This window comes from Bos indicus, chromosome 5, assembly GCF_029378745.1.
Source record: "Bos indicus isolate NIAB-ARS_2022 breed Sahiwal x Tharparkar chromosome 5, NIAB-ARS_B.indTharparkar_mat_pri_1.0, whole genome shotgun sequence".
Classification (NCBI taxonomy): Eukaryota; Metazoa; Chordata; class Mammalia; order Artiodactyla; family Bovidae; genus Bos; species Bos indicus.
Window position 1 is genome coordinate 103,748,274 of NC_091764.1, and position 27,104 is coordinate 103,775,377.

The window sequence follows — 27,104 nt, forward strand, 5'->3', positions numbered from 1 at the left end:
AAGGCTGTGATGGAGGCGTGAACAAGAGGTGCCAGGGCACAGAAGACTTCCTGGAAGAGGCAACGCTGCATCCTGAGTGATAAGGACAAAATGGCTAGGCACACTAGACAGAGCAAACGGTATGTGCAAAGACAGAGACAAGAAGCAGCAGGGCAGGTTTGGGGAAAGACTAGTGGTTTGTGTGACTGGTACCTAGGTGTGCAGGGGTGGTGGCAGGGAGGACCAGGGAGGTGGGGGAGGGGGGTTGAGGGGGCCTCTCAAGGTGTCCAAACTTGACCCTGACAGTGATTTGGAAGTAGGGAAGGTTCCAGGAGGAGAACCTGAACTTTAGAAAAGCTACTCCGACCCAGAGGTGAGTGGAGTGGAGTAAAACACTGGGGGCAAGGAGGAGAGGTAGGAGGCAGGTAGGTGACAGGTAGGCAACAGGTAGGCGACACATAAGAGGTTCTTGCAACAGACCAGGCACATACTGAAGATATAAGCCAAGGCAGCACCAGCAATGGGGTGCTGGGGAGAAAAAGACATTTGAGAGATTTTAAGGGGTAAAAAGTAAAAATGAGAGGGTTAGTCACCATGTGGACATGAGGTTAAGGGAGAGGGAGAAATCCCAACCCACTCCCAGGTCTCTGGCTCAGGTAACGGGGAGAAAGGTGAAATGCACAGAGCAGAATCTGGGCCAAGGTTGCATCTGAAGTACAGGATGCCCTAGTGGAGCTGCCAACAGGTAGTTGGGTGGGAGGTCTACATGGACATTAACACATGGCCGGTAGCTGAAGCCAGGGGCCAGGATGGGTGCCTGGCAGAGGTAAGACCAGGCATGGGTGGCAGAGCAGTGGGCCAGTAAGCTCCACCCCAACCCCACTGCGTCCACAAGGACCACCGAGAAGTAGGGATAACATGTGTGTGTGTGTGTGTGTGTGTGTGTGTGTGTGTGTGCACACGCGTGTGTGTTCAGTCATGTCTGATTCTTTGTGACCCCATGGACTATAGCCTATCAGGTTCCTCTGTCCATGAGATTTCTCAGGCAAGAGTACTGGAGTAGGTTGCCATTTCCTTCTCCAAGGGATCTTCCCAACCCAGGGATCAAACCCGAGAGCATTGGCAGGTGGATTCCTTACTGACTGTGCCACCTGAGGTAACATGACTGATACTCTAAGCCCCTCATCTCACACACAGTAATTCAGACCTGGGTCCCTGGTATTCCCTGGGGCCAGGACACCATAGGAAGGATGCTCCGTCTACAGCGTACTCTTCTGAAATAACCCCATCTGGTTCCTGCCCCTTCTACCTGGGGAACACCTCTCAGAGCCCGTTCTCTCTTATTACAAACAGCAGGACTGGGACTTCTCTGCTGGTCCAGTGGTTAAGACTCTGTGCTTCCACTGCAGGTGGCACAGGCTCAATCCCTGGTGGGGGAACTAAGCCCACATCCCGCAAGGTATGGCCGATAATTAATCAATTAATTAATTTTTAAAAGGAAAACCCCTTTTTAAAAAACAAATAGCAGAGTTGCCTGCCCTCTCCCCCTCGACTCCCCTGGGGCTGGGCACACAGGCACCCCAGGTGAAAAATTTCAAGACATGGGGGTGATAACAATGTCCTCCACAAAGCCCTGGCGTATGCAACATCCCCTCAATTGTTTGTATTCTTCCCGGGGTGCAGTGGAAGCCATCTGATCCTGGAGACAGCACCCAGAAAACCAGCCCTGCCCCTCACTTCAGCTCAGAGACCCCAGAGCGGCCACCCACAGAGCACCCACCAGGGATCAAGCAGGCCAGAGGCAGCTGACCAGGCTTTTTTCCAGTTGTTTTATTTGAAAACCCTAGGGTGTGTCCCCTCCCTCACACACCCACCACCCGACCCCCACTCCCACCCCAGGACGTGACAATGCCACACGCACACAAGGTTGTGAGCTGCACAAGGAACACAGGGGCTGCGCTCACGACGACATGAAAAAATATACATTATGTATAATCCAGCTGGGGCCCCCATCCCACTCCCACCCCTACAACCCAGCCACAGCCAGGCCTCGGAGAGGGGGGGACAGGAGAGGAAGAGGAGGGAAGGGGGCCAGGAGAGGAGGGGATCCCCGGAGTGAAATGGAAAGGGGGGGCTCGTTAAGAGAAGCAGAGAATGCCTGGCCAGGGGGCTCCATGGACAGGAGAGAAGGTAAGGGCAGGGGACCAGGTTTCCTTCAGTACCCCCCCCACCATATAGCACATGGCTGGTGGGGGAAGAGACAGATGTGGGTCAGCAAAGGGGGTGGCTGCCTGGCGACAGAGAAGGCAGCCAGAATCTCCCCCACCCGGGAGTAGGAGCCCAGAGGCATGGAGCAGGGGTGGGCTGGGAGCTGAGGGGGAGGGTCGGGCTCTGGTGGGCCCCCCGATTCTGAGATTAGGAGAGGACTCTTCTAAGAGCTCTCTCCTCCACCCCACCGGGTCTCTCTCCTCTAAGAAGGTCCTTCTGTATCTTCGGTGTGTCTGTCTCACCGGGATGGAATTCTCTGTCTGGGGAGGGGCGGAGGCCTCAGTAGCGGTGAGGGGGGGTCTCGATGATGCGTCTCTCATCGCTGCTGGGTGAGTCGGCCGCCTCCGAGTCGCTGCTGTCCTCGTCGTCCTGCTGGCCGCCTGCAGCGCCCGCCAAGCAGACCTGCCGGCTCTGGTAGGACTGGAGAAGGGTGGCGAGGGGGTGCTCATTGGGAGTCTTCCTGCTGGGAGTGTGTCCCAGCTGCACCCTGACTCTGCCAGGCCCCCCACTCACCTCCATGGGGTTCACGATAATGGTGAGAGCTGAGTCATCCCAGAAGAGATCGGGATCCTTGGGGTCGCTGGAGGCCCCGGGAGGCCCACTGGCCCCCGAGACGCGGCGGTGCAGTGAGTGAATGCGCACGAGACCCAGGACGACCATGAGCACCAGGAAGCCCACGCACACCACGATGATGAGGGTCGCCGCACTGGGAACCACTGCAGAGAGAGGCAGGCACACCTGAGCCAACTCTGCTGGCGGGGGAGGGGGATGGCAGGAGGCGGTCAGGGGCCTGGGAACAGGGCATCCCTGAGCAAAAGAGAGGGTCCATGATGGCCCGGAATAGAGGTCTCCACTGTAGAAGCTGGAAGAGAAGCAGAGTCCCAAGGGTACAGAATCTGCCCTCAATGCAGGAGACCAGGGTTCAGTCCCTGGGTCGGGAAGATCCCCTGGAGGAGGAACTGGCAACCCACTCCAGTATTCTTACCTGGGAAGTCCCATGGACAGAGAAGCCTGGCAGGCTACAGTCCAAGGGGTCGCAAAGAGTCAGACTCAACTAAGCGACTATCACTTTCTCTTTTCACTTTCACCCAGAGAAGGGCAGAGACGGGGAGGGAAGGGGGCGGCTGGAGGGACTGAGAGCCCAAGGGAGGGAGGAGGTCTGCACAGAAGGAAGGGCAGGGGGAAAAGGGCCCTCAGCCCAACGTTGCCCTGAGCGGTTCTGTGCTCGGCAGACAGAGGGCAAGGCCTGGACTCTGCCCAGGTCCTCTGCCTGCACCTTTCCCAGGGACCATGCAGCCCAGGAAGGAGGTCCTGGGAGCCCAGAGGGGAAAGGAGAGAGGTGGCCACACAGGCTTGATGATACAAGAGGAGAGAATGTTCTCCTTCATTTGAAGAGGAGAAGTGGGCTCCAAGCATGGCCTGACACCCAAGGCTGGGGACAGGACCAAGAGGTAGAAAGCAGCCCCTTCAAGTACCCACCTGGACAGAGCTCACCCCTGCTCCGTGATGCCTCCCGTCTCCTTGTGGGCTCGAGCCTCCTGGACACCAGGGGCGTCCTGGACACCGGGGGCGTCCTGGACACTGGGGGGCTCTGCTGCCCTTGGGATGCACCCCCCGTCCCCTGGGCCCTGTCATGCCTCTGGGCCTGCAGCCTCACTCTGAAGCCCAGGCTCAGTGGGGCATGGACCCTAAAGGGCAGAGAGACCCAGAGCGGGGCGTGCACCCTCACTCGGACCTTGGAGCTGATGGCGGCAAAGCACATGTGCAGACACAGGGACACGCCCAGGAAGAGTGTGTGGGTGCACACCCGGACCAGGGTCACCACGCCCCGCACCCGCGCCAGGCCTTTGCCGGCCAGCACGCCTGCCCGCATCAGCCACCCGACAGCCTTCTCACACGGCAGGATGGAAAGGACGCGCCTGAGAGTCTCCAGCAAGGCAAAGCAGAGCCACACGTGCAGCTCCACCCAGCTCCCCACCAGCTGGGCAGTCCAGGCAAGCCCCTGCAGGACAATGTACCCTCCACAGACCTGGACCCAGACGGCCACGGAGGCAGCAGCCGTGAGCACAGCCTTGCCCACCTCCTGCACACACACGGACAGCACACGGAGAAGCAGGAGGAGGCAAAACAGAGGAGCCCACAGCCCCACGGACAGCAAATGGAGGTAGAGACCCCACAGGCGTGCCCCCAGGCCCAGTGCCCTCATGGGCAGCTGGGTGACTACACCCCACATGGGTGCCCACTCCTGCCAGCCACGTAGGAGCAGCGCCTCACTGACCAGAGAGGGTGTGTGGGACCCACACCCTGGGCAGTCCCGTTGTTGAGGGGCTGTTAGTATATGCGTCTCACTCACACGCGCACACACACACGAATTTACCCACAGCCTCCAAGACTCACATGGCCAGAGACGGAGCAGAGCACAGGGAAGCACACAGCGTGGGGTACACCCTGGTGCACACCTGTCCTCCAGCAGAGAGTGCACGCACACGCTGCCACACGCTCCAGAGCCAGCCAGGTGTGGAAACATAAGCAGGTGTGGGAGCAGCCACACTGGCTTCACGCCTCCCCAAGGCCGCCTTGGTGGTGCTCTGCCAAGTCGGTCCCCAGTCTGACCCGACCCATAGCCCATTTGGGGCCAATGACAACTGACTCTGCAGAGCAAGGGAGGCAGGCTCCCTGGGCGCCGGCTCTGGGGAGAGATGGGCCTGGGGAGAGATGAGAGTGTTTCTCAACTGCCGGGGATGGAGGAGAAGGAGAGGGGAGGCCCAGCTGGCCTGTCGGCTCCTCTGCAGGAAAAAGCCCCTCTTGGGTCTCCAGGTCGGTGGGCCAGGATCCCAGAACAGTGACCCCCACCAGCAGAATGCCCCCGTAGTCAAGCCCAGGCTGTAGAAGTAGAAACCCCTCCTTGGGGTGGAGGCCACAGCGGGTGAACTGGCTCCACAGCCACAATGATGACAAGCCAGAGCTTCTGCTCTGTGCCTTAATCAAATGCATTTGTCCCTCCAAGCCCCTGGCCTGTTGAAGGAAGTGACCAGCTGACTGCCGGCCATCAGAAATGACCACAGGAAAGACAAAGTGCAGACACGGCATGTGCAGGCAAACAAGTACAGTTAATTAGTTTAAACTGAGCCAGGAGGCCGGGGAGATGGGAGGATTTTTAAGTTAGCTACAGACAGAAACCAAGAGTTTAGGGAACATCATCAACCTTTCCTACTGCATTAGCTCCAAGTAGTTGACTCTGGCCTCGAGTGACCTCCAAGGCCACCAGGAAGGAGTGTTTGAGTTCTAGCCAGTAGCCCATGTGAAACTCCTGGCTTCGTGTAAGGCACCGTGGATGCCCTGTCCACAGCCCTGCGTGGATCCCCCTTTCTGAAGAGTCTGGGGAGAAACCTCCAACCGGAAGCACTGGTGGGTCCTATCATATGACTTTCCTAACTGCTCAGTTTTTCTCGTTTCAGCTCCAAGGAAGCTCAGGTCCAAATTCTGGCCACTCAAGCAATTGTGCAGTATCTCACAGCATGTGTTTTATGAACTGACTTATTCCCTGGCTTCATCTTCTTCCATCATTGTCCTTTCTGCCTCACGTCCAACTTCATTTTCTATTCTCATCCTACTGCACTGTGGGTCTCTCCACAAAGTCTCAAATACTTGTACGTAACAAAGCAAGGAAATAATTCCTAACCTGACTGCGCGCTGGAATCACCTGAGGATCTTTAAAAACCCACTGAAGCCTGGCTCCCCACCCCAGACCTTCTGATTGAATTGGTATGGGATGTGGCTGAGGCACTAAGGTTTTTTACTGCTCCTAGGTGATTCTGATATGCATCAAAATTTGGCAGGACTGGATAAATCTTGTCTTCATCGTTCATCTTACCCTTCTCAGGCAGCCTCATTCTCTCCAAACACAATACCCGGAGCCACCCACCCACCCCCAGTTCTCACACTCTTGTTCTCTCTCATGTCCATCCAGACTCCCTTCACTCTCCAGGTTCAAGGTCAAGGTCTGAATGTGCCAGCAGACCTTCCTTGACTGACTGTGCCAGTTCACACTGAGCTCTTTCCTGGTGCACTTAGGCACTACAGAGAAATGAACCTCCCATCCAATTGGAGAGAATTCTATCTCTTCCTCTTTTGCATGGTCAGAGTACTTTGAAATCGCTAAACCACAATTCTGTAACTCCACTCTCAGGGCTGGAAGGAAGGGAGAGAAAGGGGACACTTTGAAGAGTCAGGAAAGATACACGGACAAAATGGATCTCCTGATAAGTTCAGGAGATGTCAATCACCAAGGCCCTCGGGTGAACTATGAATTTTGTACCCTACTCAGGCCAAAATCGGGGGAAAGGAAAAGCAGGCTGCTGCTCTCAATTGGGATCTCAGAGCAAGCAGAGAAAACAAGGATGAGAGTTACCGAGCTCAACAGCAATGCCAACCAAGACCCACTTTGAGCCTAATCTGAGTGGTAGGCCCAGTATCCAACCCCAACAAGGCTGAGTGGAATGATTGCCAAGGAAAGAACTGGAAGAAGAGCTAGGGAGTCATGGCCTCAAAAGTCTATTTAACCAAAGTAGGTCGAGTTCACTCACATGTCTCTAAAGATTGTGTGAAGCTTCCTAGAACCTTGCAACTTGCTTATGCCTTACACTCCCTCCTCACCCCTACTTCCATCTGCTTTGCTGTAGGCATCACAGGAAAACAATTAAAAGGTGTCTGCAGTTGTTTTCAGGGAGAGCAAGGATGAGGGGAGCCAGTCCCAGGGAAAAGCAAACACAAGAGACAGTACAGTGGAGGCCGCTACCCAAGGAGAGGAAACCAGACTAAATTCTCAGGGGTACCCAGGAGCCAGTCTCAGTCAGAGACATCCTGGGAAGCCCTCAAGGCTCCCCCAAATTAGGTGCAACTATAAAGTGATAAGACTTTTGTTTAAGCATCTAACATGGAGAGGATATGAAGTGTGATGGCTAGAGCACGGGTTCTGGAATTCTGCTGGCTGGACTCGAATCCTGGTTCCACCATATTTTTGCTGTGTGATCTTGGATAAGGTACTTAACCTCTCTGGTCTCTGTTTCCTTGCCTTTAGAGGGAATCATTCTAGCGCCTATTTCATCTGTTGTCTGTAATGACTCACTGGGTTAATAGGTGTAAAATTCACGGGCAAAGTGCTTGGCACACCAATGTGCTTACTATTCTTAATAATTACATGGTTGACAAGAGAGCTGTCCTTTCAGGGTAGGGCTCAGTGAGTGACCATGACCTTGTTCCAAGAAAGCATGTTTGGAATGCCTTAGGGAATTGCCTTCAGAGCCTGCAACTCGCCTTTTGACTTTTTTTTTTTAATCTCTTTTATTTTGGCTATGCCATGTGGTATGTGGAATCTTAGTTCTCCAACCAGGGATCGAACCTGTGCCCCTTGCAGTGGAAGCACAAAGTCTTAACCACTGGACCTCCAGGGAAGTCCCTGACTTTTTCTAATACGTGACACCTCTCTGCCTTTCCAGAGTGGGTTTTACACGTACAAACGCAAAATGCTATCCAGAGCCAACTCTGACAAAAGTGGATTCTGATGTGGGGAATACTGAACTAGGCCAAAAGTAAGGTATGTCCTGAAAGTAACAAAAATAAATGCATCTCATGAACTGACTTTGAAAGCGATTCTAAAAAAGGCATTCCAAAAATCATTTCCAGCAACATCAGAATCATTGCAGTTTTTAACAATGTGAAGACTCAATTTATAATATTAGGTGTAAATATTAGGTTAAAAAATAGTTTGATCTCATGTTTGTTAAAAGAAGAAAAGAAAACAGTCACATAGGCAAAAACTGGGTTGAGACCCTATTAACAATGGGTCAACTGTGGTGGAATTATGGATGACTTTTCTTCTTTACACTTATAGTTTCTAATTTTTCTATAATTAAGCAGCTCAAATTATGAATTAAAAATTGCATCACTAGTAAGCAACCCTGGCCACAGAACAAGATGGCTCTGAAGGGCATCAGTCCATTTGGATGTAACGCTTCACATGTTTGCATATTTTGTTTCAGAAATAGCCTTATGACTTTATAGATAGCACATAATTTGACAGGCAATAGCACCAACCTTATTTAGAATAGAAACTGTATCTACCTTATAATTGTTTGTATTCTTAATGATATTGTCGACAGCATTAGTATACAGTAGGTGCTTAATGCCTGGAAAATCCCATGGACAGAGGAGCCTGGTGGGCTGCAGTCCAGGGGGTCGCTAAGAGTCGGACATGACTCAGCGACTTCACTTTCACTTTTCACTTTCATGCTTTGGAGAGGGAAATGGCAACCCACTCCAGTGTTCTTGCCTGGAGAATCCCAGGGACGGGGGAGCCTGGTGGGCTGCCGTCTATGGGGTCGCACAGAGTCGGACACGACTGAAGCGACTTAGCAGCAGCAGCAGCAGGTGCTTAATACGTCATAGCTTCACTACTGAGGATCCCGAAGTCCGGGGCTGACTTGATATTGTTGGCAGCACCAACAAAGACTAAACCTGCACTGACCATCAGCCGGGATATGAGTGACCTGTGATGACCCAGGGCTCGCACTCTCCACTAGGGAAAGTGAATGAGCCAGGGGTGAAGGGATTGGAACCGTCAACCAAGCCAGGTTTCACAGAATCCATGGCTCCATCCCTTCCTCCTCACCCACCACCCCAGAGGTGGGCGGAGGATGCTTGTGCCCACCTGCCCGCTGGCCCATCCAGCCTTACGTACTGGAGTTGCGGTGGGAGCTGGCCAGGCTGTGTCCAGCCATCTCAGGCGGTGGCTGGTGACCGCGGTGCAGGAACTGCTGGGAGCTGAGCATGTGGCTGGGGTGGGCCACCCGGTTCACGCTGTGCAGGACGCTGACCTGGGGCAAGGACGGGCTCAGTGGGCACACTCGCTTCTCCCCAGTCCTCTTCCAGCCCTCGGAGGCCCATCTCTTCACCCCTGCCCCCTCACCACCCCCCACCCGCCTCAGCTTCCCCTCCTCTACCCACAGCTCGGATCCAGGAGTCCCCTGCCTGGGCTGCAGTTTCCATCCCCAACCACCAGGGGGCTCAGTCCGCTCCCTCATCCCGGCTCCTCGCCCGGGGAGGGGGCGGGGCGGGGGGGGGGGCGGTTGGAAGGGAGGGAGCTCGGGTTACCTCCACGATGAATTCATTGCTGGAGTAACGCCCATTCATTTCTGAGCAGGAGAGCCGGAACTTCCTGGCGTAGAGGGCTGCTCCATGTCGCAGGCGATAACGCGCCTGCCTCAGGATCTCTTCGTACACGGTGATGCTCTCCACCCCTGGGAACCGGAGGCGGCTCAGAGCAGGAGTCAGCGAGGAGGCCCGGGGTCTCTCTCCCAAACTCCCACCTGTTGACGCCCCTCAACTCAACAGGTGCGTGACCCGAGTCCTCAGAGGGAGAGAGGCTCCCCAGCACCCCGCCAGCTCTGCCTGACTGGGACAGAGAAACTGAGGCTCCATTTGCCCTCCTCTGCAAGCTGAGGAGGGATGGAGAGAAGGAAAACAGGGAGGCATGCAGGACAGAGGGAGGAGGCAGCAGCGGGGAGATGGTGAGGGGCAAACACAGAAGCCCTCCATGAGGCTCTGGAAGGGAATGGAAACAGGAGGGGACCGGCCACCCCATCTTCTATTCTCCCCAACAGAGGGTCCTTTGGAGAGGAGCAGGCTTCCCAAGTCATTACCACCAAACATTAAGAGATGAGCACTTAGGAACTTCCCTGGGGGTCCAGTGGCTAAGGCCCCATGCTCCCAATGAAGGGGACCGGGTTCCATCCCTGGTCAGGGAACTAAGTCCCACATGCCTCACCTAAGAGTTCGCATGCCACAACTAAAGAGTCTGCATGCCACAGCTAAAGACCCCACGTGCCACCAACTAAGACCCAGCACAGCAACATAAATAAATATTAGAACAAAAGAAAAGCTATGCTGAATCCCAGAGATCAGTGAGATGGAAGACAGAGAAGATAATGAGTAGCAAATGGCCAGAGAATAAGAAAGCTAGTCAGAGACTGAGCCAGAGAAGAGTGGAGCCCAGAGCAGAGGTGAGCCGGGCTGGACAGAGACGCTGAGAAAGAATCATCAGGATTCTAAGCCCCAGCCCCCGCCTCTAGGGACAATCTGGAAGCCAGAGGACCCCAGGTGGAGAAGGTGCAAGGGGACACTTGGTCACATTCCTGGGCCTGGAAGGAGGACCCTCTGGGCTCCCCAGAGACTCCGTCGTGGACGGGGGCATCCCAAGAAAAGAGGACCGGCTCTTGGGCTCCACTGACCGGCAATGGTGAGGTAGGCAGATGTGTTGGTGAGCTCCAGGCCTCGCTGCTGCAAGGATGCCATGTCCAGGAGCAGACTTTCCCGCTCGGGATCCAGGTCATCCCCCACCAGGGAGATCTCACAGCCGTCCAGGTTGTGCACGATCTCGTCTGACATGCGAGTGTCTGTCACTGGACGGGAGGGAGTCGGGTCCGGGTCAGAGCTGAAGGGCCCACCTCCTGGCCACTCCTCCTCCCCTTCCCAGGTCATCCCCTGAGAGCTGCCAGCATTGCTGTCAAGAAGGTCACTACCTGACAACCTCCTTATACCTGGGGGCCTCCCACTGGCCCTCCTTCCCAATAGCCAGGTATTCTCGAAAAGCGAATATGGGGTGACATTGTTATGTCCAGCTCCAGATTTTCTCCTTCACGTTGGTTCCAGACACCGACCCCTCCCTGAGAGGCATGCTTACCCGTGCCTTGCCAACTCTCGTCCTTTTTGGCCTCCACCTGGTGCGAAATGGAGCAAGTGATCTGGAGGTCAGGGAACAAAGGAACCCCCTCGGGTCCCTCGAAGTCCACAGCTGGGCGGGCAAAGTGAGCAGTGCCGCTCAGCAGGATCTGGGGGGCATCCGGCTGTAGCACCACCACATAGCCCTCCACTTCAGGGATGGAGACACAGGACTCTTCACTGAAGCACCTGCATCAGGAGAGGGGAGGGAGGCAGCCTGTGAGCCCAGCAACCACTCCCTGATAATCTGTAGTCTGGCCATCACTCTGGACCCCTACCTCTGCAGAGAGCCCCCATGTCGGGAGAAAAAGGGGAGGAAAGGGGGACAGTGTCTCTGCAGACCACCCCACCACACACACAGCAAAGCTGGAGGGGGAGATTCCCTTTCCCAGGAGGAGGCCACTGCAGAGAAGGGGCAGGGGCAAAAGGTCAGGCAACCCTGACCTATGACATCACCAATGCCCAATCCCAAGACCATAGAACTGTATTTTACAAACTGAACATACAGAAATGTAAGTACATACACAGCTCTTCATCTAAGAGCTTTTTTGTTTCTTTGATTTTTAAAAAGTGTATTCAGTACAATTCCCTTCCTGGGTACATATCTAAAGAAAATGAAATCACTATCTCATGGAGAAGTAAACGGCAACCCGCTTCAATAGTCTTGCCTGGACAATCTCATGGACAGAGGATCCTGGTGGGCTATAGACCATGGGGTCACAAAGAGCCGGACACGACGGAGTGATTGAGCACACATTCAGTGCAATTCCCTTCCTGGGGATGTGAGGGCTTCCCTCATAGCTCAGTTGGTAAAGAATCCTCCCACCTCCCGCAATGCAAGAGACCCCAGTTCAATTCCTAGGTCGGGAAGATCCACTGGAGAAAGGATAGGTTACCCACTCCAGTATTCTTGGGCTTCCCTTGTGACTCAGCTGGTAAAGAATCCGCCTGCAATGCGGGAGACCTGGGTTCGATCACTGGGTTGGGAAGATCCCCTGGAGAAGAGAAAGGCTACCCACTTCAGTATCCTGACCTGGAGAATTCCATGGACTGTGTAGTCCATTGGGCCACAAAGAGTCGGTTATATATCTAAAGAAAACAAGTATGAGTATATATGGGTATATACTAAAGATGAAATCACTATCTCAGAGCACTGGCTCCACCCTCATGTTCACCACAGCATTATTCACAGTTGCCCAGACACAGAGACCACCAGAGTGTCCATCCATAGATGAATGGATCAAGAAGATATGACATATATACAATGGAATACTATTCAGTCTGCCTCTTGTGATGATATGGAAGGGCCTTGAAGGTGTTATGCTAAGTGAAATAAGATAAAGACAAATACCATATATATAAGTTATATGTGGAATCTATCACCTTCTTTTTTATATTTTTGGCCACACCAAGTCATGCAGGGATCCTGGTTCCTCGATATCCATGACCCCTGCAGTGGAAGCTCGGAGTCTTAACTACTGGACTGGTAGATATGTGTCAAAAAATATTCAACAACAAAGGTGGGGTGGGAGTGGGAAGTGTGTCAAAGGATGTCCACAAAACTATAATTCAAAAGATACATACACCCCTGTGTTATAGCAGCGCTATTCACAATAACCACGATGTGAAAACAATCTGAATGTCCACTGACAGATGAATGAATAAATTAGAGGTGGTGCATATATACAACGGAATACTACTCAGTCATCAAAAAACAAAATGATGCCATTTGCAGCAACACAGATGCAACTAGAGAGTATCATACTAAGTGAAGTAAGTCAGAAAGAGAAAGACAAATACCATATGATATCACTTATATGTATGGGCTTCCCAGGCGGCACTAGTGGTAAAGAACCTGCCTGCCAATGCAGGAAATGTAAGAGACCTGGGTTTGACTCATGGGTTGGGAAGATTCCCTGGAGAAGGGAATGGGAACCCACTCCAGCATTTTTGCCTAGAGAATCCCATGGACAGAGGAGCCTGGAGGTCTATAGTCCATAGGGTCGCACAAAGTTGGACACAACTGAAGAGACTGAGCATGCACACACGCACATCACTCATACGTGGAATCTAAAATATGACACAAATGAGCCCATCTATCAAACAGAAGCAGAATCGCAGACACAGAGAACAGACTGACGGTTGCCAAGGGAGAGGGGATGGGGCAAGGATGGAGTGGGAGGCTGGGGTTAGCAGATGTAAGCTTTTATATACACAATGGATAAACAAGGGCCTACCGAATAGCACAGAGAACTAGATTCAATATCCTATGATAAAGCATAGTGGAAAGGAATATTAAAAAGGTATGTGTATATACGTATAACTGAATTACGTTGCTGTACAGCAGAAACTAACACAACACTGTAAATCAACCACAATAAAAAAAAGAAAAAAAAAAAGGACATCCTCCTCCCAGGTGCATCTTCCACGCATTTCGTCCAGTACCAGAGAAACACTCTTCGGTAGGCAAGCTAATCTGACCATCTCAGACCGCATCCACCATCCCATGAAGCCTCTCTGACCTTGGTGCCAGACAAACCCTCCCAAGAAGACTAAGTCCTGACCAACCAACATCACAGCCGCTCCAGAACACACTCCCAGGATCTCCTCCAGCCAATCTGAGGGTTATCCCCAGAGCACTTGCTGCTTTGTGAAGCATTTTGCCCACATGCTTTCACTTAACCTTCTTTCACTGCTGTTGGAAGAAGCAGCAGAAGCCAAAGCTCCTGGGTCAAGCATCTTGGCCGCATAAGAAATATGCATCCCAATCCAGGCTTGAACCCATTCTTCTCATTCCAAGTACACGCCTTCCCACTAACCCACAGCCACCATGTGGAACCTGGGTTTGCACAAATCAAATTTATTTATAAAGAAGTGTCTCCTTGGAATTCCGAGGCGATCCAGTGGTTAGGACTTGGCACTTTCACAGCCATGGACCTGGGTTCAATCCCTGGTTGAGGAACTAAGATCCCACAAGCTGCATGGTGCAGCAAAAAAAATAAAAGTGCCCCCTTGAACATGCAGTTTTCACAGGGGAGGTGGTAATTCCAAAGCAGGGCTTGTGGTCCACCTGCCTCAGCTAAGAGAAATTATTTTTCTAAAAGGATTGTCATTTGTGTTACTGAGTGCAGCTTGACTACTGGAGCCAACAGGGAGAAGGCATAATCTCAGCGGATACCATGAATGCAGAGCCCCTGAAGGGACCAAACCCACAACCTGCTGAGTTCTGTGCCCTAAGGAGCAGGGCCTGAGACGGTCTGCACAGTCCCAGAGAAACCCCAATCAAAGCCTCCTGGGAAATAAGTCCAGCTGACTCTGGAAGCACAGCCTCCAGCAGATATTCCCACTGTGATGGGTGATCCAAAAGAGGCCCAAAGGGGACCAGAGGGCTGGCCCTGGCGCTGATGATCTGGTCAAGAAATTAGAATTTCTACACAAACCTTCAAACAAGAGCCAACGTGGTCACCATCACATAAATGGAGCACACACAAAACCAAGAGCGTTCAAAGTGGGAGAGGTTATTCTGGCTAAGATGGGAGTAGGGTATTTGGTCAGGGAGAGTTAGAATACTGGAAAAAAGTAGCAAGTGACCCAGCCTTTGAAGGAGGTAGAAAGTTGACCCTAGAGTGGATGGTGAGGAGCACACGGAGGGGAGTAGAGGAACACGAAGCAGGAAAGGCTGGGACAGATGGTTCAGGGCTCCGAGTGCAATTTTTGTGAGTGGCAGGAGGGAACCACAGACGTCTTCTTCAGCAGGGAAGTGTGAGGATGGACATTTGGATTTTGGATCACTAACCTAGCCTTTGGGTAGGGACAGAACTGAAGTTAGAATACTAGACAGTCATTAGTTTGGAGGCTATCTCAAGAGGCCAGAGGAGTGGGCATGACAGCCTGCTGGAGCCATAACACAGACATGGGGAAAGAGGAAGCAGACACCAGACACGAGTGAAAGGGGTCTGGGTGACCGGATGACTGACAGGCGTGGCGCATAAACACAGGGAGGGCTCCGAGGCAGGTCAGAGGCTGCAAGCCAGGGTGACTGCAAGGACAGAGACACCGCCACAGAGGCAGAGAATTCGGGGGCAGGGCTGGTTCAGGCACTGAAGTTCATTATTAAGCTTTAGCTCATTTGTTTGAGGTGTGGGCAGAACTTCCCAGAGAGAGATTACAGCAAGCACGTAGAAATTCAAAAACTAGGGAGAGCGAACAGAGCTAGAGAAAAAGATGTGGTGCCCATCTGTTCAGTGGTCAATGCCATGAGGAGATGGGCTTTCCAAGAATTCCAGAAAGGTTAAAAAAAAAAAAAAACTTAGGGAAAATCTGCATTGACTGAACAGTTGCATGTGAAAGTGCTCAGTCATGTCTGACTCTCTGGATCCATGGACTGTAGCCCACCAGGCTCCTCTGTCCATGGGATTCTCCAGGCAAGAATACTGGAGTGGGTTGCCATGTCCTCTTTCAGGGAATCTTCCTGACCCAGGAATCGAACCCAGGTCTTCCACATTGCAGGCAGAGTCTTTACTGTCTGAGCCACTAGGGAAGCTCAAGAATACTGGAGTGGGTAGCCTATCCCTTCTCCAGGGAATCTGCCCCACCCAGGATGGAGCCAGGGTCGCAAGAGGATTCTTTACCAGCTGAGCAACCAGGGAAGCCCCTCAGTGAGGTGTTAGTGTAGCACTAACCACATGGAAACCCTGAAACGGAAAAATGAGACCTCCCTCCCTCTTAACCTCACAAAGGAAGAAGGCCCCTCCCCTCTACTAAAGGAAGAGCTCAGGTTCCCAACCCTCAGATAAGTCTCTTCCCTGGGCAGGTAATAAGTCAGAGGAATCCAGATGAGCCAGTCAACAAAGAGGGCATCAACTCCCACCTTGTAGGGCTACCCCTTGCAAAGCTCCATCCTAAGCCAGAAGACAGAGCCCTCCCTCTGACATGGCCCCTAAGCCTATGAAAGAGATGAGATCAGTTCTTGGTCCCTGAGGGATGAAGCCCTTGGCACCTTGAGAGCCCTTTAACAGCTAGAGCTCTCACTGGAACCTGGCGGGGCCCATCCTGAGCGCTGATCGTTGTCCACGAGAACTCATCTGCCCATAGCCTTCAGCTCCACACCAGGACCATACCATGGACCAGTAGTCCAATTCCCCAAACCCGACCCCGTCTTCCACAGCTTTAACTGGGAGGCTTGACAACCATGCCCATCACTCTCCGGGGCTCAGAGCCTTCTCTCCAAACCCGTTCCTGCCAGGATAAGGGCAAGTCAGAGATGTTTCTCTTCAGACAGCTTTTGAACAAACGCAGAACAGTGGAGCGGAGAAGGCAATGGCACCCCACTCCAGTACTCTTGCCTGGAAAATCCCATGGACGGAGGAGCCTGGTGGGCTGCAGTCCATGGGTCGCGACTGAGCGACTTCACTTTCACTTTTCACTTTCATGCATTGGAGAAGGAAATGGCAACCCACTCCAGTGTTCTTGCCTGGAGAATCCCAGGGACGGGGCAGCCTGGTGGGCTGCCGTCTATGGGATCGCACAGAGTCGGACTCGACTGAAGCGACTTAGCAGCAGCAGCAGACCAGTGGAGAAGGGAACCCAGAAACCCTGACCCCTGCATTGTGTGATGCAGCCACTAGAGGGCAGTAGCTCTTAAAACTTCCCTACAAGCATAAAGGGTGAAAATGCCTTCAGGTAATAAGTGGTGAAAATGTCTTCAGGTAATAATCTTCCCTGGTAGTTCAGACTGTAAAGCGTCTGCCTACGTTGTGGGAGACCCGGGTTCAATCCCTGGGTGGGGAAGATCTCGTGGAGAAGGAAATGGCAACCCACTCCAGTATTCTTGCCTGGAAAATCCCATGGATGGAGGAACTTGGTAGGCTACAGTCCATGGGGTCACAAAGAGTCAGACATGACTGAGCACTTTCACTTTCATTAAGTGTGCAGAAAAGGCACTCTGCTGGCATTTGATCTGGACTCGTATCGTTTACTCTCACAATTCCATGAGTTAGATTCTACTGTATCTCTACTTGATGGTACTTTCTCGGTACTAAAAAAGCTAGTAAGTAAAAACTCTGTATCTATAACTCTAGTGTTTTCATGAGCCTAAATCAATCTGTATTCTTAAATAACTAATATACTTAAGGGCTTCCTTGGTGGGTCAGCGGTGAAGAATCGCCTGCCAATGCAGGAGACATGGGTTCAATCCTTGGGTTGGGAAGATCCCTTGGAGAAGGAAATGGCAACCCACTCCAGTATTCTTGCCTGGAAAATCCCATGGACAGACGAACATGGCGGTTGAGTCCAGGGCGTTGCAAAGAAGTCGGACACGACTGAGCAATCAAACCACCACTCCTGGCGCCCAATCCAGGACCTTCCTCTGTCCCCTTTCGAATATCAGCACAGACGTATAGAGATTAAAACTCCTAAATGCTGGAAGTGTGCTTTGGTGGGAAGAGTATGTGTTAGCTGCTCTGTCATGTATGACTCTTCGTGACCCCATGGACTGTAGCCTGCCAGGCTCCTCTGTTCATGGGATTTTCCAGGCAAGAATACTGGAGTGAGTCACCAATTCCTACACCAGGTGATTTTCCTGACCCAGGGATTGAATCCAGGTCTCCTGCATTGCAGGCAGATTCTTCACCATCTGAGCTAACAAGTGGAAAGAGTAATGAACTCATTGTTGAAAAATCTGAGTCTAGTCCACACTCTTCTTGCTGCATTGCTGTGTCAACTGGGAAGGTCAGTGTTCCATCCCTAAAACCAGAGGGGAGGGGATGCATTATGTGCCTAGCCGTCGGTGGCATCTAAGGCCAAGGAGTTCTGACACTGTCTGGCTCTGTTCTGTGACTTGCCCACCCACCAGACACTCACTTGACGGCAGTGGTGAGGCGCAGGGGCCTGACGCCAGGCGTGGCAAAGCGCAGAGTGTTCATGTAAGCCACATGCTGCAGGGCATGGTTGAAGGTCTCCACATCATCCCCCTCCAGGGTGAGCAGGGACTGCGAGGGGTTCACGTGGACCTGGGCCCCAGACACAGACAGGGCTGAGAGCAGGACGGAGAGGAAGGGAGCCGAGGGGGTGGGGTGGGGTGGGGCGGGGCGGGGGCAGGGAGCATGCCCGGAGGGAGGGGGCCAGAGGAAGGGGCGATACCTTCATGCCTTTGCCCAGGCTCTCGAAATCCCTATAGTCCAGCCCCTCCCGACATGCATAGAGGCACTCGATGACCTCACGGCTCTCCAGGCGGCCTGAGCGCACGCTGAAACCAGCCAGGTAGCCGTGGAAGTAGTGGTGGATCGGCAAGGGGTCTCCTAGGGCAGGAACACAGGGGTGGACGGGAGGTAAGAGGTGTCAGAGGGGAGGGCGGAGGAGGCCCCAGGTAGAAGAGGCTGAGAACAAGACAGAAAAAGAGCAGCAGGCTAGGGAAAGAAGACGGAAAGAAGCCAGATAGGGCTAAAAGAAGGATGGATGAGAGGCAAGTGAGGCCAAGGGAAGATGGGAGAGGGAGAAGACGAATAAAAACTGGGGCAGAGAGGGACGGAAGGCGAAAAATAGAAGCCACAGAATGAGAAAGGCTTCCAGGATAAAGAGAAGAAGGAAAGCAGGACCAAAGGGAGGAAAGAGACCCAAGGCGGAAGAGGAGAGTAAGCGAGGGGGTCTCCACGGTGCATGCGGGGGGCGCCGGCAGGGATGCGTGGGAGCTTCAGGGATGCCCAGCTCTCCCGGCCGCGTGGCCGTCTCCTGCCCCCTGTGCTCTGCCACGCGGAAAGCCAGCACGGGAACCCTGGATGTCACTCTGTGGACAGAAGAGGACACCGGCTCCCAGCCGGCTCCATCCGGCTGCACTCTCTCCGCCTGGCCACGCCGCTCGGAGGCTGTAACCCCGGTGGCGCGCGAGGCGGTGAAGCGCAAGGCCGGGTAGGACCGCGCGGACGCGGAGCCCAGAGCGCCAGGCTGAGACGCGAGCTCAGCGGCCTCGGGTCTCACACGGAAGTACCTGCTGTGGCGTCCGTACTGTTGTCACCTCCCTTTTCCTTCTCTTTGTTCTTCTCCTCTGGGGGAGAAAGAGTGCCAGTGAGCCCAAGGAGGCGGGGCCAGACTGACAGGGAGGCTGGGGAGGTCTTCCTCGGGCTGCCCCTGGCCATGTAGGACTTGAACCTCTAACTGAGTCCCAACCCTTCTTTTGTCTTGTCTGAGGTTATCTCGGGCCTCTGTTGTAGACAAAACCCAAATATGCTGCTGAGGAAATACAAGGGCTCTGGTACCCCCCACACACACACACACCATACAAACCACATGCATTACATACATACATACACCACACACACAAACATACCACATACACACACTACATACACACCACTTAGACACACCATATACACAAACGTACCACATACTACATACAGACACACCACACACACACTACATTCACACCACACACACACTATACACACAAACCATATGCACTACATACACACACACACTACATGTACACAAACACCACACACACACCGCATACACACACACACACACATACACCATCCCAGAAGGAAAAAATGAAAGAAACAGCTTAAAAGTTGGAAGGTTGCTGACTCTCTGCAGGGTTCCTCCTCCAGCAGAGGAACAGGCTGTGAAATTATGACGGGGACGGATCATAGTATGAATCGGCTGCAGGTACAGAAAGTGAGATGCTGGTGATGGCCGAGTCAGAGGGGATGACTAGTCCAGCAGGCAGGAGACCAGAGGGGCGGTGGTCTCCTCCAGCGGAGAGCTTTCCCAGCCTCCCTGCCCCACTTCAGGGAGACGAGGTCATAAGGTCAAGCTGCCCTTGCTCCTCCACCAACCACTGGGCCCCTCTACCATGAGCGCCTCCGTGGAGAAGCTTGGGGTTGAGGCAGGGGGACTTACCAGCCCAGCAGGCCCCAATCATGAGCGCAGGCTCCCTTCGAGGCGGGTGGATGAGACCATTGTCGTGGATGAGGGCGGGGTCGAAGGAGATGCCATCTGCATAGAGTGTGACCGTGGGGAACTCGAGATTCAAAGCATAGTGGTGCCACTCGTCATCGCAGACCTGGGAACGGGGAAGGGCAGGAAGCCCTCGGTTACTGCATCCCCAGGAAGGAGCCCCAGGCACTGCCCCATCCCCTGGGGGGCAGGAGACAGTCCTTCATATTCCCTGGTCTATCAACAGGGCTTGCAGTGAATTGCTGCAGACCCAGCTCAAGGAATCCTTGCCCAGAATGGACCAGGCTCAACCTCATACCTAAACTACCTAAAATTCCACTCTTTCTCTAAACCTTTAACTCCATCAACATTCCTAAGAGGAGCACCACAGTGTCCTTTGGCAGGTGCTGCCCATCCCGAGTCCAGCAGAACTAAAAGCTATGGGTTTCTGTGCAGTTTTCTTCAGTCTCCATGTCCACACATCATTCCCATCCTGTCTTTCTTTTTTTTTTTTCCTTTTTAGACTATTTTTTATGTAGATCATTTTTAAACTCTGTATTGAATTTATTACAGCATTGTTTCTGTTTTATGTTTTGGTTTTTTGGCCCCAAGGCATGTGGGATGTTAGCTTCTCCACCAGGGATGGAACCTGCACCCTCTGTGCTGGAAGGCAAAGTCTTAACCACTCGGCCACCAGGGAAGTCCTCCCAACCTTTTTTGTGTGTACTGTTGCAACACCCTCACCTGAGCACTTACACTCAGTTCTCTCTGATATCCTCCTCTCATAGTTCCCAAAGGGATTGCCTTCCTTTTTCCAACGTTTAAATCACTACCAAATTTAATGTTGTCAAACAGTATTCACTAACAAGTCATTATTCTTGAAAAGATTGGATTCTCCTCACTTCACAAATGTTCCCAAATATAAATGACAATTATAGAAAAATCACAGCTAATTGCAAATTAAATACATTACTTGTAACCAATCTTTTCAGATGCATAATTAGAAAAATTATTAATATTTTTGCAACAGAAATTTATCTTTAATTGAGAAATACATCCCAAATTTGGTGGAGCAACACCTTCAAAATTTAGAACTCTTTTTTTTAATATGGAGAATAGTTGGTTTACAATGTTGCATTCGTTTCAGGTGGTGATGTTGCTATTTAGTCGCTAAGTCATGTCCAACTCTTTTGCAGACCCATGGACTGCAGCCCTTCAGTCTTCTCTGTCCATGGGATTTTCCAGGCAGGAATAATGTAGAGGGTTGCCATTTCCTTCTCCAGGGGTTCTTCCCCACCCAGGGATTGGACCCACATCTCCTGCACTGGCAGGCAGGCTCCTTATCACTGAGCCACCAGGGAAGCCCCAGTTTCAGGTGTACAGCAAAGTAAAGTAGTTATACATATACAAAAGGATCCTCTTAACATGTGAGTCTGATCAGGCACATCCCAGCTATAAATCTTTCAAAAGACTTCCCATCTCTCATAGCACAAAATCCAAACGACTTTAGCTAACAAAGTCCACCGTACACCTGATCGCTGCCCAACTCACCAGCCTCAAATCCGGTGTCTGCCCTTTTCACTGTGCTCTAACTGCCTGGCCCTCTTCCCATGCTTGAAACATGCTGAACACTTTTCTGCCTCAGGACCTTTGCATCTGCTCTTCCCTCTACCTGGACTCTTCAGGATGAGCTTACATTTCGCTTCCATCAGGCCTTCCCTGAACGTCCAGTCTGAGATGACTTCCCCTCTCCTTGCCTCCTATTCTCTACCTCGGGTCCTTGCTTCTTCTTTCAGAGCATTAGCACAATTTATCATTTTTATTATGTCTGAAAAGTAAAAGTGTTAGTTGCTCAGTCATGTCTGACTCTTTACGACCCCATGGACTGTAGCCCACCAGGCTTCCCTGTTCATAGAGTTTTCCAGGCCAGAATACTGGAGTGGGTAGCCATTCCCTTCTCCAAGGGGTCTTCCCAACCTAGGGATTGAATCTGGGTCTCCTGCGTTGCAGGTGGATTCTAAACCATCTAAGCCACCAGGGAAGCTCTTACTACATGTCTTCTTACTTTTAAAAATCTATCTCCCCAACTAAAATGTAAACTCAATGAAGGCAGAGATTTCATTCCATCTTAGATCGCATTGTATCTCCATAACCTAGCAGAATGGCAAGGTACTTGTATTTTCTAAATCTTTGTTAAATAAATAAGGATAAATAAAATAAAAATAGGAAGAGGAATGTTACCAATATTAGCAATGTGGGGGAAAGATCAAGAAGAAGCAGATGGCAGACTATCTCTTTAAAAGAGTGCCACAGAAAACAGAAGCTTTTGTAGGTAGCCCTCAATTATTGAGTTTGTGGGTTTTCATTCCCGTTTCTTTCTCTTCCACTTCCTGCCTTTTTTCAGCCATTTGCTTACTCAGCCACTCCACCAGGGCTTACAAGAAAAACAGAAGGAGATGGAAACTCAATTAGTCCCTATGGTCCCTGTGGTCAGCTTGGAGATGAATAAAGAAGAGGCTGCAACTGTTAGCTCAGAAGATTTTTCTTTTTTTGCTCATTTTATTTATCCCTCATAATCATGAATAATAGTGAGAATTTATATACATATATGTGTTCAGTCGCTCAGTTGTGTCTACTCTTTGCGACCCCAAGGACTGTAGCCTGCCAGGCTCCTCTGCCCATGGAATTTTCCAGGCAAGAATATCAGAATGTGTAGCTGTGCCCTTCTCCAGGGGATCTTCCCAAACCAGGGATCACAGGTCTCCTGCATTGCATGCAGATTCTTTACCATCTGAGCCACCAGGGAAGCCCAAAACCCAATCTGTGTACCCTAGGTTACTTATTTCCTTGATTACAACATGCTAACTGCTTGAGAGTTTGGAATCCACACTACTAAGTTTCCAGATAAGAAAGAGATGAAATAAAACAAGCGAGATGGATGGTTGGTTGGTTTGGTGCTAGTAGTAATTTGTTCCCTATGTGCTTTTAACCCAGGAGTGCTTTCTGCAGGAGACAAGCCTTAGGAAAAGAGAACCAGAGAATGGAGCTGGGGCTGAGAGCAGGGGGATGTAAGAATAGTCAGGAACTGAAAGTGGAGATTGAAAAAAGGGGCACAGGGCAACCCAGAAAATGCCCAGCCCTGCCCTAGGACCTCCTCCCCTGAAAGCAAGTTACACCCACCCAGCTTTCCCAGGAGCCTGGCTCCAGCCTCACCTGCTCCAGCTTCCAGAGGAATTTGACTGGCCGGGCACTCTCAAGCAGAGGCCAGTAGAGGAAGGCAATTCTGCAGCCGTGGACAGTCAGTGAGTAGTGAGAGAAGCCGTCCTCTGGGGGCAGAGGATGGGGACAGGAGTCAAACACAGCACTGGAGGCAAGAACAGATTCAAAGTGCCAGAAGGGAGGGCTCCCTGGATTCTTTTTATTCCTTCAGGTTCTCTCTGTCTCTCTCTAATTCTTCAGGATCTGTCACTCTCTCTCCAGCTCTCTCTGAGACTCGCACACATACACACAGAGTCCAATGTTGGGCTTTTCTCAGGCACTCTGATTGGCTGAGGGGAGACAGTGACCAGCCTGTCCCTACCCAGATCTTTACTGTTCCTTTGGTTAATACAAACTTCATGGGTACTGATCCTTTTCAGATCAAGAGAAATGAGCTCTGAGAAGAGGCAGAAATGAAAGAGTAAGTCAAGGCCGAGCCCCCCTGAGAGGGACATCCCCCTGCCATAGAAGGAAGGGGGTCCTGGAGGCTGGAGCTCATGAGCCCTTATAGGAGGAGGCCAGGGTGGTGGTGGAAGGGAAAGAATGAAGCACAGCATTACTCAGGCTCTTCCATTCTGATAGGGGGCTCTATAGGGAGCAGACTGGGGGGCAGTCTACTACACAGGGGATGTAAAGCGATTGGGCAGCTACAAATGAGAAGGGCGGTGAGCAGTCCTATCACGCAGAGAGCAGTAGGATCTCAGCTCGTCCTACTGGGACTGTGAAACGAGCACTGCTATCTTACATACGAAGGGAGAGAGAAATGACCCACCCACAGCCACCAACTGGACAGTGACAGAGGCCGGACACGAAGCCAGTCCTCCCCATGCTCAGACGGGCGCCCCGAGGAAGGCTCACCGTTCTGGACGGTGTTACACACGATGGTTTCCTCTTCCTTCTTGCCCTTGTTGGGAGTGACACCGTGCTTCATCCAGAAGGACAGGGTAAAGTGGTCACTGAGGCTGTCCGGGGGCCCGGAGCCCAGCCCCGCAGCGCCCCCCAGGGGCACCTGCACCGCCTGGGTGCCATTGAACCAGTAGATGAGGCTGCTGTCCTGGCTGTAGTGCACCGAGAGGCCCGCCGTCCAGTTGGCATTGGGGCCAGGCATGGGCAGTAGATCCACCTCCCCGGGGGCTGCGCCTGCAGGAGCCCCAGAAGCACAGGTGTCGGAGCCGAGAGGCAGCAGATGGGGGACGGGATGCGGGCAGGAAAAGAGCCCCTACAGCTACTTCCACCACCTCCTCTGGACTCTCAGACGAGAAAGGAAGGGCTAGGAATAGCTCTCCAGTGACCTCAGCTCCTCCAGCTCTTCATCGCTCCCTGCCATTGTTCCGTATTGTATCTGGTGATTTTCTTGGGCCATAATCATGCATCTTTGCCAACCACATGTTTATGTGCTCTTTGGGCCACAAGAGACAACCACACGCCACAACCCCCATAGATATAGACGTCTCTGTGTGCTATGATAAGTCGCTTCAGTCGTATCCAACTCTTTGCAACCCCATGGACTGCAGCCCACCAGGCTCCTCTGTCCATGGGATTCTCCAGGCAAGAATACTGAAGTGGGTTGCCGTGCCCTCCTCCAGGGGATCTTCCCCACCCAGGGATCAAACATGAGTCTCTTTTATGTCTCCTGCATTGGCAGGTGGGCTCTTTACCACTAGCGCTCCCTGGGAAGCTCTGATATATATACATCTATGGATGGGCTTCCCTAATAGCTCAGTTGAAAAAGAATCCGCCTGCAATGCAGGAGACCCCAGTTTCATTTCTGGGTCAGGAAGATCCACTGGAGAAGGGATCGGCTACCCACTCCAGTATTCTTGGGCTTCCCTTGTGGCTCAGCTGGTAAAGAATCTGCCTGCCATGCAGGAGACCTGGATTTGATCCCTGGGTTGGGAAGATCCCTGGAGAAGGGAAAGGTTACCCACTCCAGTATTCTGGCCTGGGAAATTCCATGGACTATAAAGTCCATAGGGTCGCAAAGAGTTGGACACAACTGAGCAACTCTCACTCCACTTATGGATGGGCAAAGGAAGATGTAAAACAGATTCTTCTTGTTTTTGGTGGCACGGCATGGCTTACAAGATCTTAGTTCCCAAACCAGGGATTGAACCTGTGCCCTCTGCAATGAAAAGCATGTAGTTGTAACCACTGCACTGCTAGGGAAGTCCCACGACAGATTCCTAAGAGAGGTAGAGGAGGGTCAGGAAAAGGCTGGGGAATGGCAATGGGCACAGGCAGGGAGGGTGGGGGGAGGGCCACAGGGGATCACACCCACCGCAGAGTTTCCGCAGTGCACGCTCTGAGTAGTTGTCACGGTCACAGCCCTTGGCCACATGGCTGGTCTGCAGCTCTATGGTGGCCTGAATGTTCCAGAGAGGTTCATCACAGGTCTCCAGGCGGATACCAGGGAACAGAGCCAAGCTCCCGGCGCCTGGTGCATATTCAATCCTTTTGTTCCAGCCTGCAGGGGTGAGAGGGAGCAGGCAGTGGAACAGAGCTGGTTAAGGCAGCCCCTCCTACCCATTCTGCTGATGGTCTTGGGTTCCTATGAAAATGGCCAGCCAGGGGAGACAGCTACAAGTCTGCCCCCCAAATGTTGTCGTTCAGTTGCTTAGTCGTGTCCACGCCCATGGACTGTAGCACACCAGGCGTCCCTGTCCTTCACCATCCCCCGGAGTTTGCCCAAGTTCATATCCATTGAATCGATGATGCCACCTAACCATCTTATCCTCTGTCATCCCCTCCTCCTCCTGCCCTCAATCTTTCCCAGCATCAGGGCCTTTTCTAATAAGTCAACTCTTCGCATCAGGTGGCCCCCCATATATCCCTCCCGAGCTCCTAGCCTGGCCCCTGTGGTTGTCAGAAGGGAGGAAGAGAGAAACCAAGGTGAAGGATGGATCATGGGCCCCAAAGCATAGCTCCTCACCTTGCCAGCTGGGTTTACAGGTGGGCTTCACCTGGATCTCCACCTCAGCATCGTCCGCCGCCCGCTTCTTCCCGCAGTCATAAGCCGTCACTGTGAACTTGTAGAGCTTCTCACCACTGTACTGTAGCTTCTCCGTGTTCTCAATGTTCCCTGGGGTAGGGGACAGAGAGGATCAGGGGCACTAGAGGAGGTCCGGGGGAGGACTCAGGAGCTAACTTTAGGGCAGGTGAATTAGGCAGCAGGAAGCAGGCAGGAAAGAATCTGGGGAAAGAAGTTCCATGTCTGGGAAGCAGGATGAGGAATGAGGAGGTGAGGGGCAGAACAAGTGGAGGGCGCAGCCCCGGAACATCACGAAGGATGTGGGCGCCCAGGGCTGAGCAGCTGGGGTGGCAGGGGCTGGACTCACCGTCATTGTCGATGAGGAAGGGGGTATTGGGTGTGAGGATCTCGTAATAGCAGATCTGGCTGTACTGGGGGGAGCAGTCGCCATCAATGGCCTCCACCCGAAGGATGCGGTCATACAGCTTCCCCTCGGTCACTGCCGCGCGATACAGCTGCTCCACAAACACCGGGGCAAACTCGTTCACGTCGTTGACCCGCACATGTACGGTGGCCCTGCGGGTGCCAGAGCAAAAAGAGAAGAAGGAAGGGTCAGCCACAGATGGGAGTCCACACCAGAAGCCAAGGAGATGGAACCAGTGTGACCCAGAGCCTGGTCACGTTCATCCGTCCCCCATTCAGGGGTACCAGGTACCACAAAGGGAGAGGAACCTCAGGAGAAAGGGTGACTGATGTACAGGGTGAAAATGACCCTGGGGGCCATCAGTGGCTGGTTTTGGTGACTTCTGTACAGAATATTAAAGGATAGGATGGCAAGATGCATAAGACAGGATTCTGAATCCGGCAGGTTGTTTTTTCATGAAATCAGGTCCAATCAAGGCAGATGCAGAGTAAAAGCCAA

The 27,104-nt window shown here is 52.4% G+C and overlaps 1 protein-coding gene across 1 annotated transcript in view; it reads right to left on the bottom strand.

Annotated features, from left to right (window-relative positions):
* Nucleotides 1-1,789: 1,789 nt before the first annotated feature.
* The window catches only part of CLSTN3 (calsyntenin 3), a 29,900-nt gene continuing 4,585 nt past the window's right edge, over nt 1,790-27,104 (bottom strand). The window contains exons 4-18 of the mRNA XM_019960225.2: nt 26,550-26,758; nt 26,144-26,293; nt 25,493-25,678; nt 24,073-24,354; nt 23,170-23,282; nt 19,921-20,083; nt 19,010-19,066; nt 18,166-18,323; nt 17,887-18,035; nt 10,988-11,214; nt 10,536-10,706; nt 9,400-9,545; nt 8,987-9,122; nt 2,761-2,963; nt 1,790-2,667 (exon numbers count right to left, since the gene is read on the bottom strand). Coding sequence (XP_019815784.2) covers nt 2,527-2,667; nt 2,761-2,963; nt 8,987-9,122; nt 9,400-9,545; nt 10,536-10,706; nt 10,988-11,214; nt 17,887-18,035; nt 18,166-18,323; nt 19,010-19,066; nt 19,921-20,083; nt 23,170-23,282; nt 24,073-24,354; nt 25,493-25,678; nt 26,144-26,293; nt 26,550-26,758 — 2,491 coding nt within the window. The 3' untranslated portion in view covers nt 1,790-2,526. The remainder of the gene's footprint in view (nt 2,668-2,760; nt 2,964-8,986; nt 9,123-9,399; nt 9,546-10,535; nt 10,707-10,987; nt 11,215-17,886; nt 18,036-18,165; nt 18,324-19,009; nt 19,067-19,920; nt 20,084-23,169; nt 23,283-24,072; nt 24,355-25,492; nt 25,679-26,143; nt 26,294-26,549; nt 26,759-27,104) is intronic.